The following is a 27,073-nucleotide window of genomic DNA, read 5'->3' on the forward strand; positions in this document are numbered from 1 at the left end:
AGTGGATTTGTCACCATGAAACTTGTTTCAGAATCAGAGACTTAGTTTCTATTTCCCACCTGCATTTTGGCATATTTCACCAGCTCTACTTTTCCTTTGAATTTCATGCCCTGAAGTAAACATGGAAATCTCCCCCCTTCACATAATTCTCATCCCTGCATGGCAATTTCTTCTTGGCTTAAAACTCAGTGTCTTCTCCCACCTTACTTCTTGCAAGAATTATATTTGGATGCCTGGCTGTTGATGCAGAACTCTAATAGATTGTGCAGTATTTAACTTAATCAAACAGTTTTTCCTGTGATGATGAGCTGCAGTTCTTGCAGCCAGTCAAAACCTGATGTTGTTGGCCTGTTAAATGCATGCTCCAGCTTAGTTCCTCACGGTAGTAACAGCATCTTCTCAGCTGCAGAGTTGATTAGTTCAGCATAGGTCTGTAACTGTGTGAATACCAGTAACTCAAGTTGTTGTTTTGCACTGATGTCGTCATTGCTACAAAATTGCATGGGCGAAAATACTGATCGTAGGTTTGCTCCTTCCTGATGTAAGATAAACATGTATGCTTCCTCAGAAGTTGGGACCTTCTTTCTGGTTTCCCTTTTCTAACTTAATCTATCCTTTTCTGCCCATTTTTTGTCCAAAAATGGTGATTTTTTCCTTATGCCAAATATATTGTTAATATAATGGATGATTTCATCATCATATATATAAGCTGTCTTACTCTAAGGTTTTTGAAAACTTAAACTAAGGAAGGGGACAAGTATCTGTTAAATCCCTGTTTGTTGTGTGTAGAAAGTACTGTGTATGAGACATGCCTGTATTTTTCTCTCGGGTATATCAGAAACTCCTGCAGCTTCTTCAGGAACTCTTGCATAATACAGGAAAGGTTATAAATACTACCTGCATATTTTTTCCATAATTTTTGTCATTTTCCCACATATGCAGGATATGTTTTAAGCCTTCAGCTATGCAGCCTCCATTGTGTTATGATTAGATTTGTTTTCTCTACATTGCTTTCCATGCTGTGGTCTTTGGTAGTCCAGTAGGCAGTAAGACTTGTATGGGCTTCTTGGGGATCAAAAGTTGTATTAGAAGGGACTTAAAATCACGCAATAAACTTTCATGTATGTTTCTGGTCCTCGTATGGCTTTTTTTCCCCTCTACTGTGTAATAACCGGAGTCTAAATTGAGAGGAGCTGGGATTTTTCTCAAAGGGATTTTAAAAGGGAAAAAAAAACCCTTGAAACAACAAGGAGAGGAACATGTAAGGACGATGTAATGAAAGGAGTGCATGAGAAATTGTGTGTGTGTAGAGATATGTGTTAAACATCTTTTCTAGCAGAGCAATAGGACCATTAAAAATCTGGGCATTAGTTTTTAAATAACAGAATTTGTTTAAAGAGTCACTTTGCAAAGAAGTTACTGTAATGATGGGCACTACACTGATACCACAGTAGTGCTGTGATTGTAAACATAATTGTGAGTGTTGGTCTTGATACTACTGTGGCATATGCAGTACTAGTTTAGTGCCCCACACCGTTTTGTCTCATCTTAGTGTCTGCTGTTATGGTAAGCCTTCTTGCCGTCTGGTGGCTGTCTTCATCTCCTAGGACAATGTTGGAGTGGGGCTGTGATGTACATGGAATCAGTAGGTCCCAGGAGGGCAAGTGAAGGATGTGGTGATGTTGGTGTGAGGGGATGTGAAAGAGGAGTGTCCCTCAGCAGCACGTTACTGCCTTCTCCTCTGGGTGAAGCCCTTGGGGGATAGGTCCTGGCTCCTTAGGAATAAAAATAATTTGAGGGAGAGGGAAAACTGACTGCCACCAGCAGCTTCCTTCAAACCGCTGATCCTTTTGTTTAGAAAGCGTAATCACACCATGCTCCATGATACCCTTTCACTCTCTATCAGCATTGTGAAAGTTGAAAATGGCAGTCTTTCAGTTGGTTACAGTAGCCACTAAAAATGGATAAATCTACAGTTTAGTCTTCCTATTTTAAGTAAACAATTGGTTAAAAATCCGTGGCAATCAGTGTGAGTAAAAGTGTTTTGGACACTGTTTTTCTTGTAGCTGAAGTCTACTTTCATTGTACTGCAGTCTTGCACTCAGCTTTTCTTCCATTAAACACTAACTGTATACTTCTGTGATTCCATGTTAGATTGGCACAGTGATTCAGTGTTATGTTTATGTGATATAGCGTGTAAATCTTTTTACTTATATTGAATAATCATGGTTTTGAGAAGAAAGGAACTTCTATTAAGTGTGTGGTTACTTGAATTCTTCCTTTCAGATTAGTGACTACCATCAGTACTCCCACACTGAGTGTGACTACCCCAGCTACAAATACCATTCTCCAGATGCTACAGTTCCCGTTTGTGTGCTTTTGAGGAGAAGGAAGAAAAAAAAGGCTTTTAAGGGGTAAGGAGGAAGAACATAATAAAAGGGGAAGGGAAGACAGAATTGGAGGCTGATACCTGTGCCTGTATATTTACAGGGAGCAGCGAGAGTGCCAGCTGACTGGAATGTAGGGGAAGGAAGATCAGAGCACATCAGTGAAATAATTTTGGAGTGCTTCCTGTTGACTTGTTAATACTGCATGGAATTTGGCCCAGGCAATCTGCTGTTGTGAATCAGCATAGTTTATTCACTTGAGTATAGGTGTGCCTGTTATTATTTGAGAATCTGCTTCACTTGAAAGATAACAGGTCAGTCTGGTAAGTAGTATTATTCCCATGTTTCAGATTAGAAACTGAGGCAGAAAGAAATTGATTTATTCTGCATTGTGGTAAATTTATTGGAGACCTTAAGCTAGGCCCTCACTTGTGTGTTTAATCCAGTAAATTGCCTGCTTCCTTCAAGTCCTGAACGTTGCTACGCTGTAAACAAAAATGAGCCTAAAAATGATTTCTTGATTAAGTATGGGTGGTGTACCAAATAAGTAGTGCTTGCCCCAAAGAAGGTGAGATTTTTGTAAAACTGGTTGTACAAAATAAATAGGGTACTTTGTTTTTGAAGTTTTGGATATTTTTTTTTTACTAGGTTATCCTGGGTTGAAGGAAAAGTAGATGTTTGAATGGGGATGGGAGACCTTCTCATATATAGGGGAGATAATGATTAATAAATGTGAATTTGAAATCCAGTGAAACCTGAATTGCATAGGTAGGCACTGATGCCAAGAAACAGTCCTGAGCTAAGTTCTGCAGAACCTGAAAAAATATAGAAGAAAGATGGTGGTGGTGGTGGTTGTTGTTGCTGCTGAAATTTTTTTTTGTCTGCCTTTCTAGCTCCCTTGCATTATACTACAATTAATACAAGAAATTGCGTATTACCATGTAGGCATGTTTTTACAGATACTGTTACATGGGCACACATCCTAAATGTATCCAGAGGGTCAGAGTTAAGGTTAGTGCTTACATTTACCAAATTGAAACACCTCCAGAATGTACTTTGTCTATGACCAGTGTGTGAATGAAGTTCCAGTATCTTTATGATACAGAAACAGTGATATTATGCAGTACTTTCTGAAGCTGGTACAACGGAATTAACATAGCTAGTTGCATGGAATGGTTCAATGCACAGCAAAAGTAACACTGAGTAACTAGTGTCATCAGTGCTGAAGTCTTAACCACTTGTTAAAACTATTCTGTGTACGGCTTCTGTGAGCAGAATTCTCCAGTCCTCCCAAGTGAGTACTGTTCAGGGACAGATATCTTGTTCTGTTAATTTGGACAAACCCCTTTGCCAAGTGGAAAATCAGCAGAGTCAGCAATACCCAAATTTCTGCATCTGTTCGAGTTGACTGGGCCCAGCGTTGCTTCTGCTAACTCTTAGAGCTGCTTAATAAGGACACTATATTCCAATGCAAACATGAAAAGTATGGCTCCCTTTTTGTTATATGCCTTGCTGTCTATTGTAAATAGCTCACTTAAAGGTGTGAGTCTGGTGCTAAGAACTCCATGTGATTGATTCTGTGACTACTCATGGCTTTAGGCCCTTGGGCTCTGGTGGGATATTGAATCATGATCTTTTAAATGTGTGTCTCTTGTTCTGGAGTATCTCCAGTTACAACCCTTAATGGCATTGCTTGTGGTGTCTGCTGGTGTCTTAGAGTATTTGTGGAGCTCCGGAACTTTGGCATATGCCCCTCTAATGTTTCATTAGAGTTGTTCATGTTTTGAGACTCTAGTTCTGCATAAGCCTGGGGTTGACTTTTGGCAGTACGCTGGTTTAGTATGGTCTTTTTACTGAAGTGCTTTTATGTTGTGACATCTCAACTCTGTAACTGTGGAGACAGCTTCAAGGCCAAATACAAGGCAACTTCAGTAACTACTGCGTCTCATACTCTACGATGTCACTTCTGTGAAGTGGAATTCTGTTTTTGGTGATCTCCTGATTCATAGATGGGTGTAATGAAACTTCCTGGCGTATCTTCTTGTGTTAACAATTTGGTAATTGGCATGCTTCTCCTGTTCACGTGCAGTTAGTCCTGCTTACATCACCACTGCTTAATGAAATGATGTTTCTAAAATAAGTCTCAGGTATATTGCCTTGGCATTAAAGGCCTGAGATCCAAAGAGAGTGTTGGCTGGCACTGCGGTTTTCGGAGAGAAGACTTTCAATTATTGTTCTCCATATTGCCAAAGGAAGCAGTTCTGCTTTGTATGCAAGTGTCATGGAAATGTGGAGTAAACCAACATGAGAACTGTATTGCATTGGAAAGGTCAGACTGCATCATCACTAAGACCAGTGGCTTGGAATTGCAGGCAAATGGGCATAAATCTGGAGACATTCATACAGTTGTCCAGTTCTTCCTCCGTCTCCATGCCGCCTAAAGTGTGAGAAGAGAAGATGATGCATTAAAATCATTGCCTGTATTTTGGAATATATCGAAATCAACTGAGTTTTCCTGTGTAATAGTTGAAGAAGTGTCAGCAGATATGGGGGAGAAAAGAAACTCCCCTTGAACTTAGGAGAAGAGCAAGAGGGTAAGCATTTGGGTTTTTTATTGTGAGCAAAAAATGTGAATGAGATTTGAGAGGTTTCTTGGTACTGCTTGGAGCTCTTTTATACCTTGCTTGGTGCTAGAATTTGCTCTCAGTGAGAGATGGGGCACTTCAGAAGAAAACTTTCCAAGTTATGTATCTGGAAGACAAATTATGCGTCTGTGATGGGCTTTACTGGTGGGATGGAGAAGAGAGAAATGTTGCCCCATGGATGATCAGCAGAAGCACTGAAGCATGAATAAACTTGGCACACACACACACGTTATGATTAAATCTTCTTGCAGTTCTCTTGGGGACACCAACAAATTCAACCTGAAACATTCAGCATATGACAGCATGGAGTTAGAAAACATCTAGTAAATCTGAAGTTCCCAACTACAAATAAGAGTGCCAATTTCTTTGAATTGTTAGTTTGTAGTGCTGTTCGTTGCTGGTGTAGTTTGCACAAATGATCTTTAGGATGACAATGGAAACTGTTCGTTGCTGTTCTTGTTTTTTCCTTTCATGGGCATTTGGGTTTTCATGGCTGAGGAGGAATAACTCCGCAATCCTCCCTCCCAAAACAAAACAAAAGAACCCCAAACCAACCTGTGTGATTCCATAAGCAGAAGGTTATTTAAATAACAAAATGATACTACCCCCTATGTGAGGGGAAAAAAAAAAAAGTAGCGCAGCCTGAAACTCTTATTTTGTTGTCTTTTTGTGTGACTTAAGAGATTTCTCATGTAAACTGGATCATGGTCAGCTTTCTCACCAGTGTAGCTGAGCAATAATTTTATTGAGGCAATGTCTACGTCTTCATGAAACTGATCACAAAGCTTCTGCTCTTTCTTCCACATTTTTATCCTTGATACTTGCTTGTTCCTGATAAGGACGATAAGCTTATTGGGTACATCCATCTTCATCTTGCTGCCTACAGCAATACTGAAAGGTGGTGTATACCGGACACTTGCTTTGTTTTCCAGACCCGTTGTAATTTGGGCTCTAGAAAATGAAACTTCTGTGTTTCTCACAGATTGAGACCTGCTTGTTTATCCTACATGGCTTTCAGCTTGGCTATCTTCAAAAGCTCATCTGTCAGAAGAGAAGGGAGCTGACAGTGATGAGAAAGCAGACATTCACCAAATTGTTTAGGCAGTGCTTTCTAGCAGGATTAGCAGTACTTCCTAGCAGAATTCTGTACGATGTTTGTCCTGGGCCTCAGCTTGAGGTTCTGCATTTTCTACGACAGTAGTACTTCTTCAGCTAGACTTCCTTATTAAAAAGGAGAGCATCCAGTACCGCTCCAGGGTCAGACAGGACCTGATGACTTTGGCAAGTTCAGTTTTCTTGGAGAGGAGTCAGACATTCATCTACATGTTCCCTTTGAATCCATTGGTTCAGGAGATCTTTCCTCTGGTCAGCTGGGAGGAAGCCAAATTGTTGCCAATCTTAAATGGGTCTTGGCAGTTTTTCCAGCAAACATCCATGGCTTATGTTTAGTGCTGCTTTCCAACTTTCTGGGTCTTTCTCGGTTAGGAGAGACTGCCTGAATCTCCTTGGGTTGACATCCTGGTTAGTGAGGGGCTTATAGGAGAATTTTTCATCAATCTGATGGGTTATGTAAAAACAAAAAACCCCCACACCCTTGAATATTTAATCATGTCTTTATTTCAGTGTTGCATTATATTACACAATAAGCATAAACCAGTTTGATTTCTGCTTCAGAAGTTACAATTTCTGCTTTTAGCATTATATGCTTGAGTTACAGCCTCGTTTATTTACCGGAAGAACCAACCTGCAAAACAACCCAAGACATATACTGGTATGGCTGCTCAATGTGATTAAATGTAAGAACTAACATACTGTGCTGGACCAAATGTCCATCTAATCCAGCATCTTGCCTTTATCAGTGGCCAGCAGCAGCAGCTGACTGAACGGCGTAGGAAATGGGTGAATTCTGTCAGCTGCTGAAATATTAACAGTAAATTTCTGACAGACACTTGTTTAGCTGCTGCCTGAGATGAAAGCTACATTTGGGCTATTGCACTGTGAATAGCAACATCAAACTATTTATAGGTGAACTTGTTTGCTGCCTTTTTGAACTCATTTATATCCGTGGCTTCCATAGTGTTCCACAGCAGCAAGTTCCACACAGTTTAACTGCATTTTCTGTGTGTGTGGTGGGTTGATGCGAGAAAAATAGTTTCATTTGTTTTAAACATGCTTCCTGATTGTCATTCCTCTCTGTACCATTTCTAGTTCTCCCCTTCTTGAGGTGGAGCAGCCAGAATTAGTGCAGCGTGCATCACAGCAGAATGTTCCTTATTTGTTCTCTGTTCTGTTTCTAAGACCTTCTGAAATTTTTGTCTGACTTCTTGCTGCTGGGAGTTGAACTGTTTGCTTGCAGTAACCTCAATCTTTTTCATAAGTAGTAATGCCTAGTTTAGACTCGTTGTGTATTTATAGCTAGGGTTATTTTTTCCTCTGAGTGTGTTACTTTGCACTTGTCGACATAGGACAATAAAATGACAAATGAAAATCAATCATTCAGTATTATCAGATCCCCTATAACTCCTTTGAAGTTTGCTTTTATTTTAACTATCTGGAATAATGGAAAGCATCATAATGTCTGCAACCTCCCTTTTTGCCAAATCAGTTAAAAGTATGTTCACAGACTCAACCCTGGCCCTTGTTATGGTAACTTCCCTGCTTTTTGACTGTTTAGTGTTTTCTTTATTCAGTCTTTTAATATATTCTTAAGAAGGGGAAGGTCCTCTCATGGATTTTGCTCTAAGGTGGTGTGAGGTGTACAAATGGGTTCACCTTCCTTTTGTTTTTGATGCAACATGGTGTATGAACCTTGTGCTGTTCAAGATGTATATATTCCAGTGTCCCTTTTCTTTTGCTTTGAAGTTGGATGTCCAAAAGCTTCAGTTCATTAAGATTGCAATCTTCTATATGAATGCATAGAAGAGAGTGTTCCTCAGAGATGTGATTTTTTTTTTTTTTTTTTTAATTGATAGTTTAAATGGCCAGTACTTTGTCAGCTTAGTACCATGAACTATATCACCTCTGGTAGGTAGTGGCATTCCCTGCCCCTTTTTTCAGTTCTTTCCTCTTCCAGTTTGTGGAAGTCCCTGTCTTACACACTCAGCGCTGATCTCAATGAGGGATATTATGATCAGTTTTAAGGCAGTTTGACTGTCAGGCAAAGGGCAGGTGTTAACTCTCATAGGTTTAATCCTTGTTTAACTAGAACATCTCGGTTTGATTTTTGGGGGAGTTTGTATTAACTAGTTGAATTTTTAGGGAAGTGGGAACAGACACTTTTCAGAGAAGAAATATTGCTAGAAAGCAATGCTGCTTTTGATTATTATGCTTCTACATGTGAATTTACCTTCCCCTTGCTGCTTTAAATATTGATTGGGGATTAAATAATTAGCCTGACACATGTACTACTCTGTTCTTTCTTATCATACCTGAGAGGTAGGAAGAAGGGCTGTGACAGACACTTCTGTCCGGAAGACTTCTGGCCTGGAGGACAAGATGACTAATGCTTCATGTATGAACATGCAGATGTGACATCCAGACTATAACAATTTACCCGCTGTAGGAGTTGCATCCTTTACTTCAGCTTTGCTCAGTGTGTATGGATTGTACAAATTTTCAGATATCTAGGTGGTTTATATTATTGTTGGGGGAATCGACCCCCTTTCAACTTCCTTGCTATTTGTGCATTTGGTAATTTTAATTATATTTTACATTATTATATTCAGAAGCTCTTAGCAGCTTCTTCTCTTGTGTGGGTGCATACTTGTGATGCTTTGCAAGTTGTGGAAAAATATTTTTTTGGTACGTTAGTATTAATCTGTTGTGGAATTTGAACAGTGTCTAGTGTACTGTGTGACTGCAGCAGGAACTTAATAACTGCAAAAAGTTTAATTCATAAAAATTACTGTTACCTTGACTGCTTGTATAAGGACTTTTATGCAGATTTTGAAAAAGTAAGACTGACAGTTTTAGATGTTCATGAATGAGAAGTCTGAATAATGTGTTTTGTTTTTGTAGCACATGTAACCAAAGCAGCTGAAGCTTGCTTCAGTTCTCTGTCTCTACCTGGACAAACCATTGTTTTGTGTATTAGTGAACTTCATTCAGACACTTCTAAAAACATACAAAGCCAAGAAATGAATACTTTCATTGTTATAAACCAGGTGTCATTATTGTGTGTTTGTATTTGGAAGATGAAATGCTTTAAGTGACTTGACAGAGGCTGTTCAAATGAACTAGTTCTGAAATTGGCAACACATGCTACTGCTGATCTGAGGGTCCTTTGGTCTGTTCACTGAACAACCATCCTCTCCTCTTCAGGAAAAAAAAGTACTTCTTAGCATTCTGCCTTCTTCCAGGACTGGAGCCTGTAGTGTGTATGAAAGGGTGATATACAAGCCACTTCCCCCACAGAACCCGTGCCAGACATTATGTGCTTATTAATGCAACTTGAGAAAATAGAAAGGGCTGAAATAATTGAAATTCTTAATGTTTCTCCAATAGATGATTTGAAAATATGCCATTTAGCACAGGTTAAAATGACGATAGGGACTATTATTCAGTAGGAGTGACTTCCGAGACATTAAATGCCTCTTGTTTTAGAATTCTTTAAAATGCTCGTGTTTGTTTTGGGGACTTAAATACCCCCTGCCTGGTACAAGGATATATGTTTTCTTGCAGCAGAGGGGACTGAAAAGGGTGTGGAGAGCTATGTCCTCCTGCTTTTCCTTCCTTCTAGGGCAGGTGTTTCTTGGAAGACAAGGGACTAAAATAAACCTTGTAATTTAGTTCAGGTATATTGTGCAGAATAGAGAGGGGCAAACAGCTGCTCAAATTTTGAGATCAGAAAACAAATCTGTAATGGGGAAGAGAAAACAGGTCTTTCCAAGGTGCATATATAAACTTGTATATAAACTTGTTCTCACTTGTCCATCTTTTTTGTGTTGGTTGTTGTCTAATAGTGAGTTCTTTAGGACTCTGTCATAAATGTTTTATGTATCAAGTGTTGTCAGGGTTTCCATTGCAATGAGCTAGTTAAATCACTGTTTAAATAATAATATATTAAAAAAAAAAAAGTTGCATGTACTCTGGATTGTCTGGGAAATCTTATTTTTTAATTGCTGTGGACTGTTCCCTGGAAGGAACAAACTGTGGTGATTTTTTTTTGTGTTTGGTTTTAAATTTTTTTGGTGGATTTTTTTTTAAGGACAAAGTACAATGAAACCATTTTTGCCTCCAGTATTCAGGTAAAGTGTGTATTTCTGTACTTACCTCTAAGTCTTAGTGTTCTTTTAATTTTTTTTTTAATGCAGTATTCTGATATGTGTTTGACCTCCAGCATGTTACCCCTTTTTGTTTGGCCTGGTGAAGATGAATTTTGAGACTTCATCTGTACCTTAGTTCTTGCCGTTCTGTTGCCCTAGTAGTTATGTGTCAGTCTCACGAGACTGTGTTGCATCGAGTACTTTACCCAAAATGTAATTCAGGGTAAAGCTATTAGAAAATGGGGGTTTTATCTCGGTGTTGTTCCATCTTGCTGGGATGAGAAAGTTCATGCTATATAGAGACAAAGCTTTTTTTTTGTCTTGAACCTGGGTGTTGCAAAGCTACAAGGTAGATTAGGAATCTTAAAAGCAGAAAAATGCTGAATTAGGTAAAGTAAAAGGCTTAAAGTAGTTGTCAGAATGGGATTAACCTGGCAGAGAAATCAAGTTCTCTATAAGAGAACACTTGAGGTACTTGGGCCACCACTTAATTGCACTTTTATTTAATAGTGTTGTATGCAAATAAACAGGGGAGTAAGGAATTGGTGTTGAAAGAGAGAGAAATGTGTGAATATTGAACTAGTGTTGGACTTGTGTATCTGTTGAGAGAATGGGGAAATCTGAATGTTCACAGAGCCCAGCAGGAAGCAAGTGAGAAGAGGGGATTTTTTCTCCTCAGAGGTATGCTGTGAAAACAGTGATGCAGCCTGGCAGACTTAAATCCTGTTGCATTCAAGGAACAAAACCCAACAGCTGTCAATGGCTCAGAAGCTGCAGGGTAGCTGGTGTAGTAAAGAAGGAAAAAAAATTAGGGTCAAATCTTGCACAGTAAATTGTGATTCCCTCATCTTTTTAAATACAGACACTAGAGCTAAAGGAAGCAGAGAAGAAAACCTGATGCTAGAATGATCTGGTAGTTTAAATCTGAAGGGAAATGAGGAGAAGTGGTGGACTCCTGCTCATCTGCAGCAGCACTGCACACAGAGCCTACCTGATTTAGGCCTAGCGACAGTTGCGTTGGAGGCCTTGGGAAGGCAGATAGCTCAGCAAGCGTGTTTTCTCAGTGTGACGTACTTGGGAGTGTGTACAGCCTGCATGCTAAATGCGAGTGGCTGGATTTGACTTCGCTTATAACAGTTCTAAGAATGTAATGAAATCCCTTCTCACTCACGCTTTTATTTTGGGATGGAGGGGGAGAGAAAGGAGCTTTCAATATTCTGGTTAGTTCAGAGTTTGAAATAAGCATGTTTTACCTAATTCTGTTTACTGCCTTTTTATTTAGACTACTTGTAAAAATGTTGATGCCTTTAAGTGCTCTATCATAATTTATCAGTACACAAAACTAGAAACTCATGAAAACCCTAATGCTGTTTATTTTCTTGATTTAATCTATTCACAGAGCATACTGTACTCACTGTTAGAGGGTCTTAAGCTGGTCTCTTTTTTTTTAACTTCTTTTTTTTAGTGGGTCTCTGTGCTCAGGAGATCAGGAGACAACATAGTATAATGAAATAATACCTGGTGAAATAAAATAAGTTTGGCTAAAAAGCAAATCAAATTTAAATGTAGAATGAGAATGTTTCTTAGTAAATGTTACCAGGCTGTACTTAGAACAGGTGTTGTATTTATTCAAGGGGAGAGGAAAATGTGATACCTTTCTGGTAGCAGCAGAGGGTCCCAGCTGCCTTTTACAGGGTTCAGAGCACCCAACAGAATCAACAGAAGTCTTGAGACTTTTTTGCATAGAACTGTATGAAATTAAATTGCCAGTATTCTTTCTAGAAAAAAATCACTTCTAGCAGGTGAGAAGCATTACCTTTTTCATCTTGTTCTTAAAATCTGAAGACAGATTAAGAAACAAACAATTGTTCTTTGATACTTTTGTCATATGAACATCTGTTCACCAACAAATCATTTTCATCTTGTCTTCTGACAATTATTCAGAAGCCTGTGACGTATTAGAGCCAGTGATCTGTAGTGTTGTAAAGGCAAGAATTTGTATATAGTTTCTCATTTTGAGCCATCTTACTTCCTGTTAAAACAAAAGTTCTACAAAAGATAAAATGAGCTCCTGGATTCTTTTAAGTATTTTTCAGTATCATAAAATACAGAACACATTAGCAGCTAATTTTCAAGTTTATGCTGCTGTACTTATATACATGAAATAGCTTATTTTTAATGCATGTGCTAAAATAATTAAATTGAAGAGGCCAGTTTATTATAAGAACTGTGCCAGACAGGAAGTGTGGACCAAGTACTTGTTCCAGTATATTGACATGAAAGTTGACCCATAGCAAAAACAGCACAGGTTGGTTTAATTTTAGTGTTTAAAGTATATCTTAAATGATGATTTTTCTCCTTGACCTTTTTACACAGCCTTTTCCTGGATGATACAGTAAACAAGTAAAGAACTGTTATCCCTGTGCCAGAATGAGGATAAGCAGAAAATAATAGTAATTTCTATTCTGCCTGAGTAACAAGCAGAACATACAGAATTCAGATGCCAGGCAAACTCAGATGCCTCTTTTTCCCCAGTCATCCTGTAGGTCTTCCAGTCTCAAAATGAAAAGAACGTGTCTACGTGACTGGATCACTGAAAACATAACTCACAAGCCAAACTTCTGACCAGGTGGGGAAAGTGAAAGATGACTCCTTGATGATTGGTTTAGCTGAAAAGCAGCAAAGTGCTCAGTCTCTTACCCACTAGAGCACACTGGAACTCAATGCCTGCTGAAGGAGGTCTCCCTTCTGCTGCTAGCCCAGCGTTCCTGCTGCTTAAGCTTGTGCTTGGTGCTCCCCAGACCTATCGGTGAATCGCTTCAACTTTCTGCGGGGTGTGACACCCCCTCACCCCCCATTCCCCCCAGAAAAAGAGTGGGGGCTGTTGGTGGTAGGGCTTCACAGGTGGAAGAGAGCATAAAGGAGAGAGAGCCTTGGTCAGATAGATCAGCTGCCTGTGGGAGTGTTCCAGCTGCAGGATAAATTAAAGTGGAGAAACTGGAGGTTGAACCGTAAACTCTGAGCAGAACTGGGATTTACTTAAACCTCTTGGTGTACTGTTAGTCTAATCTTTCCTTGTGCATGCTTGTAGAACTGTCATTCAGTTAGCAGGTTTCATGGACACACCGAGAGAAGAGCTTTACTGAAAGTACAGCATCTGATTTTGAAAGGGCTTTATAAGTACAGAAGTATAAAAGATTATCTGTTGTTGTAAGGTGCCCTACTGTGTAATCACTAATCACAATTCATCTGCATTTTTTAATGTTGGTTATTATTACATGTGTACCTAGCTTCTGTCTGGTATTTGTGGGAAGGTAACATCAGTAGAAGCTTGTGTAGCTAATCTCCATAAATCTGTCACTGAAAATCTCCCCGTTGCTCCTTGTGATTCTTAGCCTGTGATGCTTTAAACTGAAAGTCCTTGTGATTGCAGGGCTTGTCTCTTTGTCATTGTAAATGCATGTTAAATTTCTTTGTTCAACAAATTTTCACATTTTGGTTTTCTATTTCTTAATTTTAAAATGCATCGTGTAATTGTGTCTGTTTTCTGTCTTGTTGCATGCAAGTTGCCCTTCATCAAAATAGGTTTAACACAGAATTATTCCCTTAACTGATACTCCCTTTAAGTAGTTTTCACTATACTTTGTAACCATGGAAATGGTGTACAGATAATATTTATAAGGTAGAAGGAAAAACAGGGTGTCTAATGGGACCCCTGCTGTTTGAAATCTCTTCAGCAAAAAGAAGTCCAGACTCTTGGGATTCTGTATAAATGTAATAGGAAGTCTTCTGTAATGCAGAATGATTTTCTAGAATATATGTATTCACTTTAAATAAATTAGTTCATACATTCATGTTGGATAGTCTCTCAGTTGTGTAACCACAAAACTTTGCTCTTCGTTGAAATCCTAGATTTAAGAAAACTTTGATTTGCAGTCACTCTGTGCTAACACTGAAACGGAAAGCTTGTTCTTCCTTGCTGTTGCTGTTCTTAAATACTTATATTTTGGACTGGCACTTTCACCATTTCCTCTCTAGAGCCTGGAAGAAGGCTTTAGAGCAAAATACTCGGTTACTTTGAGTCGTATATACTTCCTTTATCCTGCCTCCCCTCTCCAGGAACAGGATCTTTCCCTTCCTTAACTGCTGAGGATGTGTGTGTGGTGATTGTTTTGTTTTAATTTTATTCCTCATCTTTAGTGTTTTGCTCTTTCAACTTTTTTTCACTTGTTTGGCATTTCCCCCTGCTGGCAGATTGAGTTAACAGCACTTCTTTCTGCTGTGGAAATGGAAGGCCGTAGTTGTCCTTGAATGTCACTGTTCTGTGGTTGAGGCGTTGGCTGCTTTTCTGATTTTTTTTATTTTTATTGTTGTGGGTTGGTTTGGTTTTGTTTTAAGTGGCAGCACCTTGAATAGTTTGTATAAGCAGAGGACGTGCACCTACCTGAAGTTCTCCCCATCAAAAGTGCAGTAGCACTTCCAGTGATAGATACCTCTAGTTTTGCATTAAATGCCTGCAGTCTTGCAGCATTACCCAGATCATCTCCTTTTGTACTGTGGACCTCTTCCCAAAACTCTTAAGGCACTTCTGCCTCACTAACGCATCGTTCCCGCGAACCAGTTCTTCCCAAAATTAAGTGGATTGCTAGAAGGGGAAGAATAGTTTGGCACTTAATATGAAATTTCTCATCATGTTTAAAAGAATAAAACAGGAAATCAGAGATCCCTCTGTTCTTAATGGAATTTGAGGGGAAAAAATATTTTAATCAGTACTGGAGTAGAGTTTTCTTAATTTTTTTTATTGTTCCTTGCATCTTCAGTTGTTAAATCAATTACTAGGATTTCCTGTGTGTGTTTTCTAGAAAGTAGTCGTCTTTCCTCCTTGCAACTCCTTCTCCTCTATCTCTTTTCCCCAAATAGTCCTCTGTGTCTGAAGTATGAAATTTCTCATTCTCAATGACTGGAATGAGAAATTTACAACACACCTTAAACAGTAGAGGTTAATGAACTGATTTTTCTGGGCATGTTTTTAAAAAAACCCAAAACACCAACCTCCAAACAACTTTCCTTTGAATTTCTTATAGATTTTGAGACAAAACAGTGGCTAGTACAGCTAGGAGGGTACAACTGTTTTCTATTGACCTTCCTCCTTTGTAAATAAGTCAAAAATAATTTTTTTAAAAATTCCAGTTCTAAAATATAACAGATTAACTGACACTTCTTGAAGTTTAATTGATAAACTTCTTGTTTTCTAAAAAAACCCCCAGATTTCCAGCAACTATATAGAATGTGGCAGAATGCAGCAAAAATTTTTGGAAACAAACACCAAACTCTGCCTTCCACTGATTTATATCTTTACATCACGTAAATGTTTTAATTTTTGCAAAAAAAATCCCTGGCTTCTTGGTTCAAATATGAAACTTTGCTGTTGCACTGTTAGTAAAGCATAAACTTACAGACTTAATTAGGACTGGGGTTTCCTCTTAGTGTATATATAGATAAACAGTCCTAATAAATAACAAAGTAATTCACTAAAATAGAAGTTCAGGTCATCCAGCTTTTTACATGAGCAGGAATTTAGCCACGCTGCATAGAAGGTGGTTTTGTGTTTATCTAAAACTGGTGAATGGTAACTCACTGAGCAAAGTGCTTTGTTTGTTCTTGTTTGTATTTCTCTGTCTGCAGTATTATAACTTTTGAAGGCAACAATGCTGTAAAATATCCCCATATGCTGGTTTCTGGGTACAAAAAGCAGAATTGTACCGATGATAATTTTATGAATGTTAGAAGGGGTTAGATGGGGTATACCTTGAGCCCATGGTATCAAGTCAGGAATAATTTCTGCTAGGCTTACTAATGGTCATAGGTTAGAGAGGCAGACTTTCTGTAACTTTCTAGTTTAGTTTTTATTTAAAAAAAAAAAAATGTTTCCCTGAATGCCTTATTTATCATATGGAAGGAAATAGAAAAGCAGGGAGTTGAATTTGTTGTGGGTTGGTTTGGTTTTGTTTTAAGTGGCAGCACCTTCCTCTTTTTCCTTTAGAAGGAGGGAAGGTATATGTGTGAGAGAAATGGGAGGATGGGTGTTTTATTTTAAAGATGGCTTAAATGGTTAATCCTTGGCGAGTTAAATTATGCAAACTTTTCCCTTTGAAGTGTAAGTGACTTTAGGATGTGCTTCTCTGATTCAAGAAATACACTGCAACTGTTCAAACAAGAGGGGTTTGTGCATGGGTTAAAAAGTGCAAAGCCACATACCTTAAATCTGCTCAGGTGAGAGAGGCAGTCCTGAGATTTTAAAATATACTTGTGCTAACTTTCCACTAGGCCAAATGTGGTATTTCATTTTGCTAGAGAGCATGATCTCATCCCCCACCCCACTCCCTAGATGCCAGGAAAGACTGCGTTCAGGAGGAGTTACTAAAGCCTATCAGAGCTGTACTCATAGGACAAGCGGAGCTAAGAGGGTAATCTTCATCTGCTTACATGTGTTTGACTGCCATGGCAAGTTTTGGTTGGTATTTTAAAAATCATGTTGTGAAGTGGTTTTGTCTTTACAATGGGGATGGTCTTTTCAGCTGTAATGAGTCTTTTAGCTCATTTTCTGTATGTTAAGTATAGTACTGCTTCTGCAAAGATGAATGATGGCATCACACGCTTCCATTTAAACTTGGTTTGATAGTTTTCTGAACTGTTTTAGAGGAGGTGAAGCGATCTATCCCCAAATGAAATCAGCTTCTGGTGTCTTAAACTCCTAATTGCATCTGTTTCAGGGCTAATCATTGCAGCAGAAGGAACTCGGAGGCAGAATTGGAGCTTGTAGTTTGAATCCTGTAGGTTGTCTGTATGCATCAATAGAAAATCCAAGCTCCTTGACCGTTTTAATGGGACTTATCTACCAGTATTGGGTGGCGATAGGGAGGAGGAAGAGAGAGAAGTTATAAAGGAGTTGTGCAGATGGACAAACCAGAAGGCATGGCTAGTACACTTCAGTGCAGTCTCAGTTATCTTGGGCAATCCTGTTGGTGCCTTTACCACCTGCCTGGCACGTGTTACTGGGGCTGACTGGGAGTTCTCCCAGCTGCAGCACAATGGCAAGATCAGATTCCCTGCACTGGCACACGGGAGGCTTGTTTCAAATCACGGAAGCAGCAGCACTGGCACTGCTAACATGGTCATTGAAACGTGAGCCTTATAATAATGTAATTTGAAATAGCTTTTATACTCCCTGTCTGGGCTGTGTTTGGTCTGTCTTTTTCTTGAGACTGCAGAAATCCTGTCCTGTTAAGGAATATGAGTTGTTTCATTTCTCACTTGAAAATCACAGTAAAGTAACTGTTATGACTTACTTTCCTAGAAGATGCTGATAGAGTGCTCTCTATATACAGGTTGCCTTTCAAATATAGGAAGGAGAGCTGTTGCTTTGAGGAGTTCACATCTTAAAGACAGAGGTCCAGAGAAAACTGTTAATCCCTTCTGTGTGCAGTGTTTTTTGCCCAAAAAAAAAAAAAAAATTAATGCTTTACCCTTAATATTGTCAAGCAATGCTCTGAAATGTGAAAGAATGTCAGGCTCACAATTGCCTGTACACAACAATTAGTCCTTTTTCATCTGAGTCCATCCTGTGCACCGAAGACGACCGAGGTCCTATTGGCAAAAAGAAAAAATTACATAATTAAATATTGTAATGTGATATGTACATATAAAGTTCCTGATTAAAGTTACATGGTCTAACAGTAAACATGTGCTAGCTTCTAGAGTTAGGAAAAATGCTAACAAAACATGGCTAAACATGACTTTTCATTTCTCCCATTTTTTCCAAATGAGTCTGGTTACAGTAGCATAACTTTATTGTATAACTTAAAAGTAATAATAAGTATCTGACTGATGTAACCAAACATCTTAATATACAGATACTTAGCATTTAAATAGTCTTAAACCTTTAGGTGCTGTATGCTAAAATGTTTAACAACCATGTGTAGTTCTTCTGATGCCCCTCGGCTACCAAGCCTTAAACATAGGAGTTCTGTGTTTGAGGTCTTTGTTTTCATAACAGTCCCATGAAATGAGTAACTCTTCTCCTTATCTACAAACTTCAACAAAAAGTTTAAAGTTGATCTGCAGAATTTGATTGTTTTGGTAATGGTGGTGTATTTTTCCTTACATATGTTGTATAGAATTGTTGAAAAGTTTAAGAGCCTTTTTTTGGGGGGGGGGGCAGGGAGGTACTCCTTCTTTAAGTGTATGTATATATCAAACTACCCTCCCTGTTAGTAACACTAACATCAGATTCTCAGCAGTCGGTGTCAGTAAGAAAAACGTGCTGGTTTTGGCTGGGGTAGAGTTAACTTCCGTCACAGTAGCTAGTAGGGGCTAAGTTTTGGATTTGTGCTGGAAACAGTGTTGATAACACAGGGATGTTTTAGTTACTGCTGAGCAGTGCTCACACAGAGTCAAGGCCTTTTCTGCCTCTCACACCACCCCACCAGCGAGCAGGCTGGGGGTGCACAAGAAGTTGGGAGGGGACACAGCCGGGACAGCTGACCCCAACTGGCCAAAGGGATATTCCACACCATGTGACATTGTGCTCAGCAATAAAAGCTGGAGGAAGGAGGGAGGGGGGACATTAAGAGTGAGTGAGTGACTGTGTAGTGCTTAGTTGCCAGCTGGGGTTAAACCATGACAAATGTATTTCTAAAACTTTGTTTTATTTGGTTAAGACTAATTTTAATTGCTTTTTGTTATTAGCTTGTAGTAATCATAGGTAAGCATTGCTCAAGCTTTTTCTTCTGATCATATGTATGTTTTGGGAAGAAGGCACTGTTCTTAATAGAAAGCAGAGGTGGATATAGACATGTGACTCCGAGCTGGGGTTTTAAAAAAAAAAAAAAATCCCCAAATATTGCAGAATACACTGTAATAATCTGAGAGTTAGCCATGTAGACTCGTACCTCAGCTTACAGCACATGTTTCTAGAGCCTTCAAAAGGCAGTAAAATGCCTTTTACCTCGGTAAAATGAATAGCTGAGATTTCATGATATGTTTCTACTTGCTGAAGTTTTTGTTAAGAAACCCTGCAAAATGCAAAACTCTTCAGATATCTCTATTGATATGAGTGATTGTGAGCTGTCTAATCTTAACTTTCTAATGTGTTTTGTAGTGAGAATGAGAGAAGCAGTGTGAGTTTGTGTATGTACTCTTGCTGTGAACAAGAAATAATCTCATTTCATCTACAGAGTGCATTTTATCTGGTACCTTTTTCATTAATATTATTCCATGTTGGTTCCCAGTAGCTACAAATGCAGAGAATTGCCAAGAACCAAAGCTACAGATTTAGTTGGTCATAAACTGTTCTCTACTATAAAAATGAGCAATGGAAAACCTAAGTCAGTCTAAGATGCTTGGAGTTACCAATCTTGGATGTTTGTTCTTCATTTCTCTGCCTCAATTTCCTATCTAAGAAAACTTGCCTGTATCAGGCACAAGTTTTTCTGTGGCTCTTGTTAGTGTGCTGCTTATGAGGAAACCAATTCTTTATTTGTTGTAGAGCTTACATGTTGAATTAAAAAAAGCACGCAAACGGAAAACTCAGAATGAGAAGAAATTATTCAACTGATACATCATTCTTTAAGCTTGTCCTTTCTGCTAAATGAGGCAGAGATGCTAGTAAAAATACTATACTTGCATGAGGGCAGAATTAAAGTATTTTGTATTTCCAAAGGCTTGACTTTCAAACATTAGTCTGTTTTAAACACTTAAGAAAAAGACCGTAGTAAATTATGTACGGAAGAGGTTGCAAATGTATTTCCATCCCCTGTCTAGGTTCTCTCTAAGTGACTTCTCCAAGGCAACACAGCAAATCACTCCGATAGTCACGATTAAACTCCTGGTGTTCCTAACTTTGTCCTCAGGAGCCCCTGGGTTCTCAGCCTGGGGTTGCAGCCCTTCAGAGTGGTTAGATGCAATCTGAAGGTTTGTAACTGTGCAGCTTTTTTTCTGCACAGTTCAGTCTTGATTAAGCTAGGGTCCTGCTATGGAGGCGAGTCTCTACATAGGGGGGGAAAAAGGAAGGAAGGAACAGTTAATCACGCTGTTATTTTTAAGTGACAGTTTTCTCTTCAGTTTGTGTGTCCTCGTGCTACAAATAAATTGATATTTTTCTTTTTTAAAATAAAAATCATGCTCTTTTATTCTAAGACTGTATTTGCAGATGTGTAGTACCGACCGTTTTGTTTAGCTTTCCGGAGTCAGTCATCTACAAGCAGTGAGATTTTTTTTTTATTATTATTTTCTATTAATAGCGTGGAGGTATAGTTGTAGTTGCTGGTTGAAGAGGGACGGTTAGTGCTTGCATGATGAAGGAGCTTCCTCTATAGATTTTTGGACCAATGAAATAACTGATTGATAGTGGGAGGTAGAGGTGACAACTAAGGTTTTAATATCGAAGAAGAAATAACAAGAGTTTGAGAATCATACCTGTCTCTTCAGCACCCTCAACAATAAGGGTATTTCAAATTCTGTAGCATCCAGAGCAAATGCACTTAAGTTGAATATAGCCTCAAAACAGTCCATACTCCCCAGTTCATAACCTACCATGATAGCAGTTGGATGTTATTTAAACTAACCTGAAATTGCTCTAAATTGATTTGACAACTTATCTTCTGTAATATTTTGTTGTTCAAAATACACAATAAAATTTGAGACTAGGAGAGCAACAATACTTACAGTCACTACCAGCAGTAGGCTTCCTGTTTTCTTTTCTGTTCTTAGTGTTCATCAGCACCCTGGTTCTGCTGGTTAGTAAATGTAAACTCCTTCACTTGTGCTGGTCTCCACTGAGTGAGAGATGATTATGTGGCTTTCTACTGCTCTATCTATTTATAAAGCTGGGGCTTAAACTTCAGCTCTGCGATGACTTGTGTGGGGATAGAAACATATCTGCAAAGATCTTGTTAGCTGTGGAGTTGAAGTTTAAATAGTATTTCTAGTATTTTACTAGAAAATTGGAGTATTTTGGAGGCTTTTTTTAGCATCAGGCCAAGTAATTGAGCAAATGAGTTACCGTTTATATTTTAGCTATCTTTTTAGGACTCTGACTCACGAGTTTTTTATGATTCATATGAGGATGATTTAAGAGGTACTACCTTGCTCTACTGCTAAGTGTTGTTCTTCCCATGACACAGGCAGTGTAATGGGCAGTGTATCTGCTCGGCCTCCACAGTTCATGACCTAGCATATTAGCTTAAACTGCCATTGATTTCAGTTTACATTAGTACTCTGGGATTTGAGCTCTAGTGACTGTGCTGACACACCGCCTGCTCTACCATCTTTGTTGTGTTGGTATAACCTCTAGCAGAGGTGGTGGGCAAATGTCTGGGGTGGGTAACCTTGTCATATTTAGCTGTGGCAACTGACAGGGCTTGTGATTTAGACGTTAATAAACGTGGTGGAGAGGAGGTATTTCCCCCAGGGGAGGGGGACACAGGCCTTGCACAGAACTACACAAGCTTGTACCTGTAATCTCTTCTTCCTCTAGTGACAGTAATAGTTTGTATTTTAATCCAGATTAGAACTGTAGGTCTCCTTGGCTTTCCCTGCCATGTCAAACAGATTTTCTTTCCAAGTGGTATTTTATAGTTAGCATCAGCATTAAAAAAAAAAAAAAAGCCAAAATCCAAATGCCCAAAACCTGAAAAAAACAAACAAAAAACCCCTGCCCAAAACCCAAACAACTTCACCCCCAACTTTCCAAATCTTTGAATTTTCTTTTTCTGTTTCAAACTGTAGTTGAGATGTTTGTAATTATCCTTTGTTTTTCTTTTGTAGGAGGGGGTAGAGAGCTGAAGGGAATAACTTTCTCGGAACCGGTAAGTACTTTTTCCCAGGGCTAAGATGGTTTACCTAAGAATAGATGATACGAAGAGCTGGCATCCATTCCTGGAAAAGTTTGATGTTTACTGAAATCCTATCCTTATATTCAGAAATTAAATCTTAAAAAGTAAATGTTACTGATGGAAGCCCCAGTCCTATAAATAAAATCACTGTAGGGCTGAGATTTGGGCCCAAGGGTCTGTAAGTACAGTGGACATTTGAATTCATCTACTCAAAAATAATAATGTTAAATTCTTTTTTCTGTGTGATGTGAAAAACAAATTTATTTGAAGGGATTTTTGGTGCAGAAAGACTTCTGTCTAAAATTCTAAGTTATTCAGAGTCCTTCTATACACGCAGAAGGCATTCATGGCTTTTGTATGGGTCCTACCTTTGGTGTTTATACACACACACACACACCCCCCTCCCTTGTCAGCTGTATTTCTAGTGCAGTTTCCAAAATAGCTGTAGTTTAAATAGCTTTGTGATATTTCAGAGGTTCTGATGTGGATTGTATTTAATTGAGATAATAATAGAGAAGTGCTAATGCACTTAGGTGATTATTGTAGAGTTTAAGGTCTCATTCAGTCTCTGAATATTTATATAGTATATAAACATCTACTACCTTAAGTGCGGTGCATTGGGGTACTTATCCGAGTATGAAATTTTAAGTCTTGAAGCAACCACATAAGAAATAATGGATTATTTATAACAAATGTATGCCAGCAAGAAATTGAATGGAGGACTGCTGCCTCCGATAGTTGAAATCAATCCAAGGAATGGCAAATCTACCTCTTGCTGTCAGCGCTCTTTCTGGCTGAGGCTTGGAAGTATGTCTGGATGTACAAGAGATGCATGTACTCCACAGTCCTCTGCTTTCCTTTTGGAAATCACCGATTCTAGCATTGAACAAGGCATTTGCATGTTTTCCTTTAAAAACTAATGGGATGAAGGATGTTTGCAGACCAACCCATCCATGCAATTTCAATCATCTACAAGCTTTTAATTAAAATAATTCTGCTGTTGTAAGACTAAAGTGGAAAATGCGGTATGTTATGATTAATCCAGGGATGGTTTTATACATCTTCGGATGTGGTATTCTAGGTAGTTTATAATGCCACTGGACTTAAGTTTTTAAATCTTCCCGTGAAGTTCAGTCTAAAAGAATAAAAGTTCAAAAATACTGATTTTTGCACTCACAAAATGTGTCACCACTTGCTTATGTTGTTATGTACCTGCTTTCAAAGGAAATACTAGCAATACTTAACCAGCTGCCCTCATAGATATTTCTAGGCATTATTCTCCATAAAACAGAAAAATACAGTCTAGGATTTGTTGGATGTAAGGAATGATCACTTTTTTTTTTAATTAACATTGGGTAAGTGTTTAAGGTACTTCAGGGGAATTTTGGACAGGGATAACTTGTCCCTGGGGGAAGGGAAGCTACAAGTGCATGTTCTAGAGTGTTTCAGTTCTAGAGGGGTACAACTGAAAAACAACTGTATGTATTTCATATTCAGAAATCAGCAACTTGACCAAATTTTTAAATGAACATCTTATTTAATGTGTTCTCCCACCCCACCAGTGATTTGGATGCTTAGAACACTTCAGAACCTCGTAATAAATTCTTCACTGTCCTTTGCCTGTTTCCTTGTCTTTAAAGTGGAGTTGATGCATGTCTCAGCTGGGATGCCATGCCAAATATATGGTAACAAAGTTCTTGTCATTGCTTATCCTGGTTCTTTTTTTACTAAGGAGAGCACTGGTGCTGCTACCTGAAAAATAGAGCAGCTGGCAGAGGTGATTGCAAAAGATCATTCTTCACTGTGTGGCCTTTACTGATGAAGCAGTGTTAGTTTCTCTTTCCTTACATATCAGACACTTAGTTTTTGAAGAGGATGTTGTTTCCTATGTTTAAAATGTGCTTCAGTGTAACTTTGCTGGCAGAAGGTAACTGGAAGTAAATGATACTGCAAAGTGAGTTGCTCTGAGGCTATAATGGGAATGCTGGAGGAGGGGAAGTAGGAAGAAGGAGTCAAGAGTTAGAAAACATACAAAAAAAAAAAAGGAAAAAGGTCAAAAGTTTGTTAATCTCTTGCCTTTTCTTGGAAGCTTCAGTCTTATGAATTGAAATTAATTCTTCAGGATGTTGTAGTATGGCATCTATTTCAAATTTATGTATATTGAAGGAATAAATTTTAAGGAATCTTAAAATCTGCAGACTTTTTAAACTACAATGAAAGAAAAATCTGAAATTGTAACAAATATTTTGAGATGGAACTGAATGATTGGTATGTTACTAGAATTGTTTTGTTTTTTTTTACTTGTCACAATGTATGTTTGTCAATACAAGAGTGATCACGTCTACACCCCTGTAAACATGGCTAGGCTGAGCAACCACTTGCTTCTGCAAAGCGCTGTCACTTTTTTCTTAAAACTCTTAAAAATTAATTTTGAAAAATCTTTCTAGCTGTTCAAGGCATCTGTGAAATTAGGTTGGATTAGTTTTTATGAACCACTGATACTACAATTTCTATCTGTCAGATTAAGTTGTGCATTAATAGTAGTTGCTCAATCTTTATATTTTTTTTTACAGAAGTACTGTGTCATTTTTCCCGTGAACTAGTACTGGGTTTTACAGTCACATGTACTAAAATTGTGGATATTGTTTACATTCTTAGTTGAGATAACTGTCTCTTCTGCTGTTTTGTACTTTAAACTTAATACGTAGTTATAGAGTGATACTAGCTATTCATCATGACTGCCTTCTCATTCATTGAAGACACACTGAGAAAGAAACTATGGCCATATCTGCCTGTATCTTTACCCCAAAACTGAATTTCCAAGGCTTATGAAAGACTTTTTGCTGCTGCAGTGGGTTCCAGTTTTCATTAGCCAGTCTCCCACATGGCTTTCTGAAACATGGTTTCCTTTGAAACTTCAATGGAAGGGACTTAGTGCAGACTATAGTTGTTCTTGTCAGTGAGTGGAAGTAATAAGCCGGGATTCTGTTTTCTCATTACTGTTTGTGGTAATAGAACAGGGAACTATATGTAATTTCCATGTATCCCTTGATACAAATTACAATTTTATAGAGAGTAGTGCTGCAAAGGCAGCTGTTTTCGCTTGTCTGTCACATGTGAGAGAGGCCCTTGCAGAAGGTCATTTAATGTGTTGACGAGAAAGTCTGGTCAGGCCTTTGTTATTTAAATAAGTAACTTTAAGCTAACAGCAGACAGCACTGACAAAGAATGAGTTTAAATAGAATCATAGAATCGTTTAGGTTGGAAAAGGCCTTTAAGATCATCAAGTCCAACTGTTAACCTAGCACTGCCAAGTCTTTTTAAAACCCTTTTATAGTCTTCTCTTTTTGTAACATATTTCTGTTTGGAAAGAGAAACAATTTAAATAAAACAAACACCACCCCCACCACCCCCCAACTTCTTATTTTCAGGAGTTCACAAACTTGTCCAGCACTTCAGTTTCCTGTAATGAGACAATGTTAAAACAAAAATTCTCTAACTTATGGGAATTATTCTCTTTTTACAGCCTACATGTCTAATCTAAAGTGTCAATATCCTTTTGAAAACAATGAAGTCCCATTATGAAGGCCTCTGAGTTGGCTACAATACCTGTGCAATAATTGTGAGCAATTTTCAGGAAAATAAAAAAATTGGAACTATTTTAACACTCCAGCAACTCTTTAATGTGTGGTGTCTGGATGGAAAAGTGACTGGAAAGGTTGCTACATAATGTTTTCCGATGGCTTTTATGTGCATGTCTCTATAGATTTTTTTTACACAGGTTCTATTGTGATCTGAGCATATGGGATAGAGACAGGAATCTTAATACTGTTTCAGAAGCTGATACTTTTCATGTATTTCTGAACAAAAATCTATTGTCCAACTTTCAAGGCTTTTAGAAGTATGGCTGATAATGCTTTTCTATGTCCGAGGTTGGGGGGATTCATTTGTTTGTAGTACAAGTGAAGATGGTAAACTCATACTCATGTTCTACAAGTAGAATTCCAAGATTAAAAGGATTTTAAGATTAATGGTTTTGAAAAAGTCTTGTCCTGCTTTATATCAATCTTGAGTTCCTTCAAAATAGGTTTCAACTGAAATGACTAACTCAGCACAAACTTTAGGCAGTGCGTTATTAATGTATTAATGTTGTTCTGTCAAATTGCATGCAGACTATAGCATCTAAGAACAGCTCTAGTATCATGGAAGTATGTTAATGCAGTAGGTTCTGTTTTACAATTTATTGCTGTTTGGGTTGCAGAATTTTAGTCTCTAGAATATTTTCTCATCTACACAGTTTTTTAAAATGGTCTCGGTAGTTAAATTTTCTAATATGCAACTGCAATAGGATATTGGTAGGAAATAGCTGCCTGCAAACGAAGATAAGGGACAAGTATGTCAACTTTGGGATATGTGGGAAGTAACAAATTTGGCTAAATGACTCCAAGACAGGCATTTTGTACAGCCTGTAGATTTCTTGTGTTCGAAAGATTGTTTGTGTTTAGGCTAGAAAGCTGCAGCTGAATATAGTTCACTACTGAATTCCTGCTCTGTTATAATCTCGTTTTTTCAAATTGACTTCTCTTCTTCACTAATCAAAACAAAACCTTTGTTTTTCTATAGCACTGGTGTTAAAGAGGAAACCAGAAACTAAAGGCACTGGAATCAGCAAAGACGCTTCTAGAGAAAGTGGAGAAGGTAGAGAATGGAGCTGCAGACTCTACAGGAGGCTCTGAAAGTGGAAATTCAGGTTCACCAGGTAATTTGTATTCTTTCTTGCTTTATACTTTCAAGTAATAGCAGCATTAGTATTGCTGATAGTAGTAATACTAATCGTAGCATTAAGTAATAGCACTACAAGTGTAGTGATAATTGTTTTATAA

General features: G+C 38.3%; 1 protein-coding gene across 1 annotated transcript in view; it reads left to right on the plus strand.

Annotated features, from left to right (window-relative positions):
• Positions 1-27,073, plus strand: part of PHF21A (PHD finger protein 21A) — a 130,946-nt gene that overhangs the window by 9,210 nt on the left and 94,663 nt on the right. Inside the window, exons 2-3 of the mRNA XM_009329732.1 lie at positions 22,123-22,163; positions 26,814-26,949. Coding sequence (XP_009328007.1) covers positions 26,896-26,949 — 54 coding nt within the window. The 5' untranslated portion in view covers positions 22,123-22,163; positions 26,814-26,895. The remainder of the gene's footprint in view (positions 1-22,122; positions 22,164-26,813; positions 26,950-27,073) is intronic.

This window comes from Pygoscelis adeliae, unplaced genomic scaffold, assembly GCF_000699105.1.
Source record: "Pygoscelis adeliae isolate BGI_AS28 unplaced genomic scaffold, ASM69910v1 Scaffold117, whole genome shotgun sequence".
Taxonomy (NCBI): domain Eukaryota; kingdom Metazoa; phylum Chordata; class Aves; order Sphenisciformes; family Spheniscidae; genus Pygoscelis; species Pygoscelis adeliae.